Below are 11,676 nucleotides of genomic sequence, written 5' to 3' on the forward strand. Positions count from 1 at the left end.
TGGTCTTTAATAGTTAATACGGCCAGAAATATCTGGTCATCGGGTCCCTATAGGATTCGTAACTAAAGAACAATAACGACCGGATTTGACTGCTAGTCGTTAAAAGGTTCTAGGGACTAGAAAAATGCAGTTCCCTAAATCGCATATATGGACCACATTTCTGGTCCCTAATCATACATTAATTTGTACTACAATCTTCTAGGACCCAAAAAATTGGTCCTTGAAGGTAGTAAGGACTACGGATCTGGTCCTAAAAAATTGCATTCAATTTTCGTTAATAGATCTGCTTGTCATTTTAAATACATGTTTTTTCATATGATATTTTTGAAATATATTACAGAAATTTCAATAGTAATATGCTGCTTTCATATATAAAATTTGCAATCCAGTACAAAATAGACTTCACATCCCACGATGTAAACATCAGTAGGTTTACATAATCTTTTTCCAAAAAACTAAGTAATTTGTCTAACATTCCAACAAAAATGAACCAATTTGTACAGTCTTTTAAGCTTGCGTCTTGAGTTATAAATCCACGCCTTCAAACCTGGAAAAAAAAATACAAAATACATTTTCCTTAGAACTATAGCAATGGACTACAAAGTATTTCAGCTAAAAAATGTTCAAATTTATAAAGACTAAGCCTATACAACATGTACTAGTAAGCTAAAAAGGTCAAAGAATGAAGGCTAAATAACAATCATATGTATACCATGTTCTCTCACAAGTTAAGCTTGAAACGAACATCAAGTATCTATATATTATGTTAAGCCTCTATAATTGAAGTCCAAATGCTTCTACTCTTCTTCCAAATTCTAAAGATCTGTGATTCTAGAGCTCTTAATAGATCATCTTTCAAACAAGTTAAACAAAATCAACCAAAAAAAAAAGAAACAACATCATAGGTATATGGATCTCAAAGTAAGATCACTAAACAAGGAATCAGTAAACTTAATGAACTAACTTAACAAAGAGCATACTGCATGAATTATAGTAAGACTAGTGTTGTTTTCATTTTCTTTCTATATTATTAATCACTAACTAACATAAGTGGGATATCGTTAATGCATAGACACAGCTCAGCTCAAAAGAGAATTATTCTTTTTGTGGATGTTCAACGAAATACCTAGTAATTTCTTCCTTAATATTGCAACTATCATTTTTAATCTATTAAAGAATTTTTATTTTCCTGTAAACCTCGTTGGAATAATGAATCTAAGTAAAAATATGATGTTAGACATCAACCAGACAAAAGGTTCAGGAAAATCTTAAATGGGATCAAACAAAAGACGAATGATAATCACAGCTCAAGTTGGTGAGCCGTGTGATGGGAAACCTCAAAATTTTCTTCAAGTAAAAACCCAACAATGAAGAACAAGTGATGGATATTTAAGGTCGAAAAATATTAACATAAGAAAGTGCTAGATTACAAAAGATATTTCAGACATATCTAAGAATAATGGTTTTGCAACCGCCATGAAATACCTTGAGCCAAAGAGAAATTTTCATCTTAGTAGGTTCATTCGGAACTATCAATAACCAACAAAGGTATGTGCAGAGCTCCAAATGCACGACCACTGAGATGCTAATAAAACTAAAATTATTAACACCTTCGAGGCTACCGAAAGAATTATTACAATTTGTATACTTTTCAAATTACGCCTTAATTTCAAACCTTATAATGCAATCAGTATTACTTGAAATCTTCATAAAAATGAGAATAAATGATATATAATATATTCTATTCAACACCTCTTGCATGGTATCCCAAAAAATTATATAAAACTTTGATATAGTCCTACAGTTATGTTGGCAGTATCAGAGAGCAGACAGACTTATACCTCCCCTATCTCCCCTGTTCATCTTAAGAAAGAAAAAGGAAAGGGGACTTCCTCTTCTACTTTGCTAGTTCTTGGTTTATACTTTATACAAAAGCTAAACAATCTTCTTCCCATGAGATGAGAGCAATCTCTTCCCCCTCACACTAAAGCTAAGATGACCAAAACTAGTCAGATTTCAGACTGTTTCAGGAAGCATAGCTTGTTGCATCAACTGTCAAGTGCAATTTACAGAGAACCAATTTCCCTAGGTTCCTCTTCAAAAGAATTCATAGGCAGTACTAGGGCACCTTGTAAAATTATCCTAGAAGAAGAAAGTTAACATATTTGATGTTCTGTTGCTTTTGAAGTTCAAAGGTGTTGGAAATATCAGTAATCTCTTCCTCTAGTCAAATATGAGGATATGAACTATAGAATGCCAAAGTTGACATACAAAATCTAGATAACCAGAAAATTCTTCAAAGATACCTCCCGTTGGACAGTGTTCAATAGAAGAATCACCCGACATACATTAAATTATCAAGTCCAATATGTACACAATTGACACATGCACTACCTAACAGGTCAAAGTTGCATTTTAATCCAGTCAACAGATTCCATTTAAAAACCAAAAAAATGTTTAGAATGCCAACACAATATGAGTAAGGTCTAAAGTAAAATCGGAATTCACAGCGCACAAGAAAACATTGTTAGGAGGCCTCTCAAGACATCAGAACTAACTAATCGTTGTACGAGAAAATAAGGAACTTAGAGATGAACACTTCTGAGCTGGAGATTAGTACATAAATAACAAAATAAACCTCATGTAAATAGGCGTGAGAATCTATTGTGATGTGGTCTGCGCTTCATTTATTTGCTTTAACCTCTTATTGTTATGCTTAACATTGGAGAAACAACAACAACAATGGCTTCATTGCACTTAATTGAATGTTATGTTGTTTAAACAAGTCAAAAATTGTGACAACCTAATAGAGGGTGGCATAATTATTTTTTTTGAGAATGGTAACTTTAGAGGGTGGCATAATCCATTTCTTTAAAATCAATTATTTGGACAACATAATCAACAATAAAGTTATGCAGAAAACTAGTCCATGCTACAATCATCAAAACAACAAGTTATCATCTTCTCTACTAAAAGAAAAAGGGAAAAGAAAGAACGTTAAGGAACAATTGGTTTTCTGTAAAGACAATAGATTGAGTGAACAGTAACAATCCAAAGCTTTCTAATGCTAACTAGGATATCATCAACAAATGTTATTTTTAACAGTAATCAATCCATAAATACAGTTTTTAGCAAAAAAAAATCAATATTTAACGCTCCCACATCAGTGCTTGAGTTATCAGGCACAAACTTAAGCCAAGACAACAATAGAGTGGGTAAAAGAACACCAATTCAATCAATAAATTTACTCCAACACCTATAATCAATAAATAGAAATGGGTAAATCTCCACTCACCTAACCCACTTGCCCTAGGTGTTTGCACCTAACCAGTAAATACATGGCATCTTTCATAACATTTATCACATAATTAATTAATTAATTTTTTCTATTAACTTGAATTAAAAACGGAGCCTACAGTATAATGCTCAAAACATTTACCTTATTTTGGAGGGAGTAGTTTGCGACAGAAAAAATGTAAGTGAAGAGCTTTAACTAGCAAGTCCATCACCTAGTTTGGAGGGAGTAGTTTGCTACAGAAAAAACACAAGTGGAGAGCTTGAACTAGCAAGTCCATCACTCCCTTTGGAGGAGTAGTTTGCTACATAATACAAGTGAAGAGCTTCAGCTAGCAAGTCCATCACCCCCTCTATAGTTTTATTCAAAAAACATATTCAGTGGCAGAATTCGATAGAATTGTTTCATCAAAGTATTTCTTTGATATGTTTTAGCCGAGATTATACTTGTCAAACGTAATAAGCTAGCTTTAAAAAAAACCCCATAAAAATCATTGATAAGAAATAAGAAATTGAACTACTGAACCTAATGGTAAAAATGAATTCAATCAATTCGATGATACGAGCATGGGTAGCACCAACTATGAGATCCTTTTGAGCTCACAATAAGGATTCAAAGAGGATCTTGGATTGATCTTATGGAGCACAAAAGGATGGGCTTCCACATGAATGATAGCTTGAATCGACAGCCTATTTTGGGGATGTAGGAAGTACTTTGGCAAGCTTGAGCAACCTTTGGTGATGGCCAGCACACGTTGGCGAGCTAAAGCCATGTGGGCGATCATCAAACCAATTGGGTAATGCCATAACCTCAAAGAAAAAAACAAAAGACACAAAATTTTCTTGGCTTTCAAGCACGATCCCAAAACAGTCCTATAACACAAATTGCAAAGACAAAACCAATAGCATACACAAAACCCTACAAAAAACACACAAGTTTCTCCACCTCACAAGATTTAACCCAATACTCTCATTTTTAGCCCTCACACAACAACAATCACTACTCTAAACAACTCAAATGCATCAGTTAAGAAAGAACAAAGAAACATAATTTCTTGTTTCAATGGAAAAAAAGATACGAAGTAGATAAAAGAGAAAGAAATAAAAAACTTACCATAGCCTAATAATCACTATGGTGGACAAAGCTTGTGTATATGCGTGAGAGAGATGAAAATTTGTTTGCAGTCCATCTGTTCTGAGATCTTAGAATTGAAATTTAGTGGTTGATTAGCGATTTTAGGGTGAGGGGGGATTTTCGGAGCCCTTTTTTAGTTTATTCTGTTTTGGTTGCCACCTCTCACTCAATATCGATTGGGACCGGATATTTACTTTTCTTTGGGCTAAATATGTCCCTTTGTCTATTTAGAAAATAAAGATTCTTTTTAGGACCAAAAAAAGTAATCTCTTCCCTATAAATGTATTTATAGGAACCATTATTAAAACTTGTCGCTAAATCCTAGTCTTTAAAAGGCCTTTTTCTTGTAGTGAAGCTTTGAGACTTGGATCAAGTGAAGTGCATCAAAGACAAGGAAGGCAGGGTATTGGTGGAAGAGACTCACTAAACGAAGATGGCAAGCATACTTCCATAAACTCCTAAACAAGGAAAGGGACAGAGACATTGTGCTGGGTGATATGGAGCTCTTCAATCGAGATTTTTGGGTATTGTATGTGTATTAAGTTAAGGAGGTTAAGTGTGTTATTAGTAGAGCGATCAAACCTGATGAGATTCCAATGGAGTTTTGAAAGAGCACACACAAGGCAAGTATGGAGTGGCAGACTGGGTCCTTTAATGTCATTTTTACGATAACAAAAATGCCTAAAGAATGGAGGTCAATGCGTAATAAAATGGTTCTGTTGTACAAGAACAAGGGTGATATCTAAAGCTACAATAATTACAGGGGTATCAAGTTGCTAAGTCACACCAAGAAAGCTTGAGAAAGGATGGTGGAGATGAGGGTGAGTGGTGATTTGCAAAAACCAATTCGGATTCATGTCAGGGTACAGAAGCTATTCATCTTGTGAGGAGACGGGCGGATAAATATAAGGAAAGGAAGACCGATTTACATATGGGGTATTGACCTTGAAAAGGCCTACAACAAAGTCTTGAGGGAAGCTCTCTAGAGATGCCTAGAGGCTAAAGGTGTACCAATGACCTACATTAGGGCAATTAAGGACATGTATGATGGAGCTAAGACTCATATTAGAATGGTGGGAGGAAACTCAAAGGACTTTCCAATCAAGATAAGGTTGCACTAGTACTAGACACAGAGGTTGCACCAAGCACTTAGCTCGTTCTGATATGCCTTCGTGATGGATGAATTGACTAGGTTTAATTCAAGATGAGGCATCAAGATGTATGTTATTTGCAGATGACATAGTACTTATTGATGAAACATGCAACAGAGTTAATGTTAGGTTGGAGGTGTGGAGACAAACTCTACAATCTAAAGGGTTCATGTTGAGCAGAACCAAAACTAAATATTTGGAGTGCAATTTCAATGATGCAATACATGAGGCAGACGTGGAAATGAGGCTTGACACGCAGGTTATCCCCAAGAGAGATAGTTTCAATTATTTGGAGTCTTTAATCTAAGAGAGTGGGGAGATCAACAGTGATGTCACACATCGTATTGACGCGGCGTTGGTAAAGTGGAGGCTTGCCTCTGGAGTCTTGTGTGATAAAAATGTACAACTTAAACTTAAAGGTAAATTCTACAGAGTGGTGGTTAGACCGACTTTGTTGTATGGGATTGAGAGTTGACTAGTCAAGAACTTTCATGTTCACAAGATGCAAGTTGCGGAAATAAGGATGGTGAGATGGATTTGTCGGCATACTAGGAGGGATAAGATTAAGAATGAGGATATCCCAGAAAAGGTGGAAGTGGCCTCTGTGGTGGACAAGATAAGGGAAACAAATCTGAGATGATTTGGACATGTAAAGAGGAGAAGTGTATATACCCTAGTGAGAAGGGGCGAGAGGTTAGATATAGTGGGTACGAGAAGGTAGATGTAGGTCAAAAAAGTATTGGGGAGAGGTAATTAAAGAGGACATGATGCATCTTCAGCTTAGCAAGGGTATGACCTTAGATAAGAAGGTGCAGAGGTCGCGAATTATGGTAGAAAGTTGGTAGGTAGTGGAGTTTTGCTTGTTATTCGACAGGTCCAGGCTTGGTGGTGTCTACCATAGTATTAGCCTTATTCTTGTATTTCTTGTTGTTGAGCAAATAATTAAATAATAAAAGTGTGCTCTCTCTAACAGCTTAAGCTTTTAGATACGATGGTCACACACTTCAACATGGTTTCCGAGCAGGCAGAGGTCCTGAGATTGAATCTCACCGCCACCCAAAACTAAAAAGAATCTCCCTGTGCTTGGCCATGAAAAAGAATCAGGCCCGCACTTGAGGGGGCGTGTTGAGAATATACTTAAATAATAAAAGTGTGCTCTCTCTAACAGCTTAAGCTTTTAGATGAGATGGTCACACACTTCAACACTTGCTTTTGATATCTTTCATCATTTGTTGTTTATTGTCTTTGGATTGCCATATTATTGTGTTGTTGCTACTATTTCCTTATTAGTTGTTATGTTTATTTCATTGTCATTGTTCCTCTTCATACCTACTTCGATTTGTTGTACTTGAGTCGATAGTCCTTTGAAAACAGATTTTACCTCCTCGAGGTAGGGGTAAGGTCTGGTACACTCTAGCCTCCCAGGTCCCACTACTTGGATTTCACTAGGTATGATGTTGTATGGCTTCCCCAGAAATAAATGTCATTATCAAAATTTGCATTGATTCTTATGATTTACATCAAGAGAGTGGTGCAGAAAATGATTAAGTATCAAGAACTGATCAATCCTATCTATCCTTCACCTTCCAAGGGATGTCTGAATTTTCTACCCGTGTACGAGATTCATTTATAATGGAAGAGAGAAACAAGCATAAAGGAAGAGGTGTAATTGGATAATGTCCATTTCTACCTAACTCTTACCATTTAAAGGAGTCCATCAACTGAAGCAAGTAAAATGACAAAAATACAACTCAAATGTCATAGAATAAAGAGGTAAGATTCTAAAACGTTATTCATTCATGAGAAAATGCACCTTTCGACTCTTTTATACATAGCTTCTAAAATGAAGAGAAAATAAGAAGGAAATATATCCAAACCAAGGAAAAAGTTCCTGGGAGGGGGAGAAGAGGAAACTGAAGCAGAAGAAAATTCCAATAATTTAAAAGATAACTTTACCTCAACAACTTGGTTTTTCATGCACTTCAATGATGTCATCATCCTCCATCCCGAGACTACTGGGAGTTGCATTTGGATTAATTTTATCCCCGTCAAAGCAGAAAACCAAGTTTTGCAACTCAAGCTTGACTTTATCAGCGAACGACTTGAACAGCCTCTCAAATTTATCATCCTAAATGAATATAGAATAGGAATGTAAGTCATAATAACATTTCATTCCTGGCTATTAAGAATGACTTAAGCATATCCTTTTCATGAACTAGAAAAACAACAGAGCGCAAAATAAGAGAAACAAACAGCATACAGAAATATGAACCATGATGAGTTTAAGATGATGTAGAAACAGCTTTGAAGTGAAATAGTTCAAGGCCAAATCAAAAAAAAAAACAAGCAATATCTTGATGATTAATGGCATGATAATGTTAATAAGTGCTGATTGCTTCAAGGCATGACTGGTAAATGCTTGATGAGCCTGGATGACTGTCATCTTTCTTTTTTTACGATAATTGTGGTGTTCAGGCCAGCTTGCGTGCACCTCAACTAATTTTATGTCACAAAGGCTAGAATAGATGGGAAGAAATCATCTAGTGTTTTGTCTCAACTGGGAATTGAACCTGACACCAGGTAACTCTGTCCACTAATGGTTAATTGTCAAAAAAGTTTTATTAAGATATGATGTTTCGATTTCCCGGATGGTAATTAAAGCAGTTGTTATTATAAAAGAAAAAAGGTCTGGTTTATTAAGTTCATCTACAAAAATAACCAATTCAATTGTAACGGAGAAAAGGTAGGAAATTAAATCCTGCAGCATTTGGTATATATTTATTCCATCATGAAAGCCAAGCTACAACAAAGTTGATTAGATCCTAAAGTGGCATCTACTTTATAAAATAGGACACTTCACAATTTAGTGATCTTCTGATGCACCTTTTTAAATTTTGTATTACATAATTTAAAGTATGTGGTACCACCAGCTATCTAGCACTCAAGTCTTTGAAGTTCCATAAGAGATGATGAAACCATCCAAACTAAGTCCTTTCCCTGCATGCTAAAAGCACAAACGTATCTCCCTTATAGGAATAATTACCTTATCCTATGCTAATTCAACTCATTTATTTCTGCATATGTTACATGGACTCAAAAACTAGTACCAATAGATGTATGTACATTTACACGTGTATGTCAATCTTTTAGTGCATTTTTCTGGTTGTTAAAAAGCACTTACACTGCAGTCATATTTGACAGTGCTTTAACACAAATGAAGTTCAAAGTAACATAGAGTTTTATGCATATTGCATTTAAAGATAACAAGAAAAATACTTCAAAGAAATTTCTATACAGTTATAGAATTAAATCCTCCTATGATCGTGGCTTCCAAGGAAAATCAACTGATCCTACCACACACAACACTTGGCAGACAGTAAACGTGGGGGGGGAGGGATTCAAAGCAGAACAGATAGAAGTCAACTTCAAGAAGTCGTATATTATAAGCATCATTGAGCATTGAGCTATGCATATGTAACAGAATTTGAAACAAAAAGTGATTTAGTTTCTCTTATATAAACAAACTTGTTCATACCTCGAAATCAATAAAACACCAAGTACTTTTGTAGAAAGCACTATACATTCATCTGTTTTTTATCAGAAGCAATATACATTCATCTGTTTTTTATCAGAAGCAATATACATTCATCTGTTTTTATCAGGAGCATTTATACATTTATTCTTAACTTCTTTTTTGTTTGTATAATATACATTATGAGTATATTAAGAATGAAGGAAAGATTACACCTCTTTTAAACATTATGGTGCACATGCATTCTCAAAAAAAAAAAAACATTATGGTGCACATGACATAACTACACAACAGATGTGCAAGCTTCTATATATGTAAATATATGAACTGCAACCCCAGGAAATACCGCATAAACGCGAAATTGCTTCGTTCCATCCTTGTCTTGGATAGAAATGACCATTTTAACTCTGTCAGTTGAGGGTTTTGACGGCATCTCAGCAACACTATCTTGAAGTGAATGGAGCGAAGCACTAAGATCTCTTTTTACAGATTCTTCAACATCTCGCAGCTCATCCTTAGCTGATTGGGCAAATGATGCCAGCTCTTTCTTTTTTAATCTACAAACAGCCACTCATAATAGTAAAGAGAAAAAGAGAATGAACACGAGCAAGTGCAACTTAATTAGTAATACAAATGTTGTCAAAGACTACAGAAGCCTCATGTTTAAAGAGGATGAAAAAAGAATGACCCTTCCTTTTCACCAAACCCTAAACAGATGAAATCGAGCATAGGTCGGTGTAAGTGTCATGGAACCAGAACGAATTTATTGATGAATAACAATATCAATGCAAATTAAATCTAATAACAAGAATGGATGGTCAATTCTATGCTTTGTCTACTTGACATAATCTACAACAACATCATCATATCTAGTATAGTCCCACAAGTGGGGTCTAAGGAGGGTTTGGTGTACGTAGACCTTCCCTAGTCTACACCCCTACCTTTGTGAGGTGTAGAAGTTATTTCCGATAGACCTTCGGCTTTTCAGACCTTTCGTCATTTGACATAATCTATTTATTTGAATTCAATTATCTCATTTAGGAACTTAACTCATTAAAGATTGGCTATACCGAAGCTAACAGAATTATCTAATCAGTTGCCACCTAAAGAAAACAGACATCAAGTTAGATATACCAAAAGGGTATTAATATTTACTTGGAGAATCCAACTTTAAAAAGTGAAAATTCATAAGATCACGAAACTCATATTTCATTCAAAATAAAGGTGCACGAAAATTCATAAAATCACAAAACTTATATTTCATTAAAAATAATAAAAGAGAAGGAAAATCACCATACTCAAATCAGAAACCAAATAAAAATTAATTCAATTGGGAACCCACAGCCATTAAGGTTTTGTCACGAAACATGTAATGCAAATCTCAAATCATTGGATACAAAAGAATATAGAAATCAAATAAGGTAGTATGAATTTACCTAATTTCTTTTATAGTTGAATCTTCAAGAAGGTTACTAGTATGAGCAGAAATGTTTGGGGAAGGTGGCAGCCAATCCTCTTCTTTTTCTTCGCAGTCAATTATTTGAACTGCTTCATTTTTGTCTTTTTTCTTTTCGGCCTATTGATTAAAGGATTAAGAAATTGAGAAAAAAGAGAATTTACAGAAGATTAAAGAAGAGAAGAGAAGTTTACAGTAGAATCGATCATTTTCCGTTTCTTTGAGATAACTGGAGACGAGTCTGGAGTATCATCTGTGGTTTTTACTAGCATGAGCAAAAATCTTAAGCCAAAGTATGCACACACAACAGTAATTTCATTCATATATGAGAAAAGGGAGCTGACCGTCAAGGCAGACAACATTGAAGGGAGTATTGAAGGGCTGAACACGTCTGTAATCAAAAAGCGGCTCCAGTTCTTCGTTGGATTCATCCTGCGAACAAAAAAAATATCAAATTCCCAAACCCTAAGATTAACACCTTTACAACACCACAGAACAGAATAGCACCATTTCAGAATTCCTTAAAAGATTTCGATTGATTCGCCCACAACAAAGTCCCAAACCAAGTACCGGATGGAGCAATCCTTTTTCTTTTTATTTTGGTCGACAAAATTGAATAAAGGTGTTTGTATTTTTTTGAGTCATTTATAAACTTATTTGAGGACCAAGTTACTATTATAAAAACTTTTAATCTTTCTTAAAATATATATACACACTCATTCCTTAATTACCAATTTAATTACTTATGTTCAAATGGTACATAAAAAATGGAGTTAGATGGTTAAGATGGAACAAGATTAAGTATCAAAATAAATTAAAAGGGTTGTGTATACGTTTGTCCAAAAAAAATATCCTATGATATAATATATACCAAATCATTAATATTGCTTTTCTCTAGAATGTGGTTAGCTTTCTCAAACTGATAATACATTAAGAATATGAGTGAGAAGTTGTCAAATCCTTGTTAATGTGAGGTTCAATTAAAAGCAATCAACGTATCTAAATCTTGAATATAATATTCGGTCACATTCTACTGACAAACAAGTAATAATACTTGGAAACAGAACCACAAACTGGGCTATTTGAATGAACAAAATGCATTTATACC

General features: G+C 34.7%; 1 protein-coding gene across 1 annotated transcript; it reads right to left on the reverse strand.

Annotated features, from left to right (window-relative positions):
* Nucleotides 1–343: 343 nt before the first annotated feature.
* Nucleotides 344–11,008, reverse strand: LOC125828361 (uncharacterized). Its single transcript, XM_049507675.1, has 6 exons — nt 10,913–11,008; nt 10,763–10,821; nt 10,549–10,679; nt 9,459–9,669; nt 7,537–7,708; nt 344–547 (listed from the first exon to the last, which is right to left on the reverse strand). The coding sequence occupies exons 2-5, from the start codon at nt 10,775–10,777 to the stop codon at nt 7,538–7,540; spliced, it is 528 nt and encodes a 175-aa protein (XP_049363632.1). The 5' UTR covers nt 10,778–10,821; nt 10,913–11,008; the 3' UTR covers nt 344–547; nt 7,537.
* Nucleotides 11,009–11,676: the final 668 nt, after the last annotated feature.

The sequence above is a fragment of the Solanum verrucosum genome, unplaced genomic scaffold (assembly GCF_900185275.1).
Source record: "Solanum verrucosum unplaced genomic scaffold, falcon-dt-bn FXZP01000048.1, whole genome shotgun sequence".
Classification (NCBI taxonomy): Eukaryota; Viridiplantae; Streptophyta; class Magnoliopsida; order Solanales; family Solanaceae; genus Solanum; species Solanum verrucosum.

Excerpts from the sequence above, each read along its gene's own strand:
- LOC125828361 (XM_049507675.1), bottom strand. Across the intron at positions 9,670-10,548 it reads TCAACTATAAAAGAAATTAG|ATTAAAAAAGAAAGAGCTGG; the intron begins GTAAATTCATAC and ends GGCTGTTTGTAG. Across the intron at positions 7,709-9,458 it reads AGCAATTTCGCGTTTATGCG|GATGATAAATTTGAGAGGCT; the intron begins GTATTTCCTGGG and ends ATATTCATTTAG.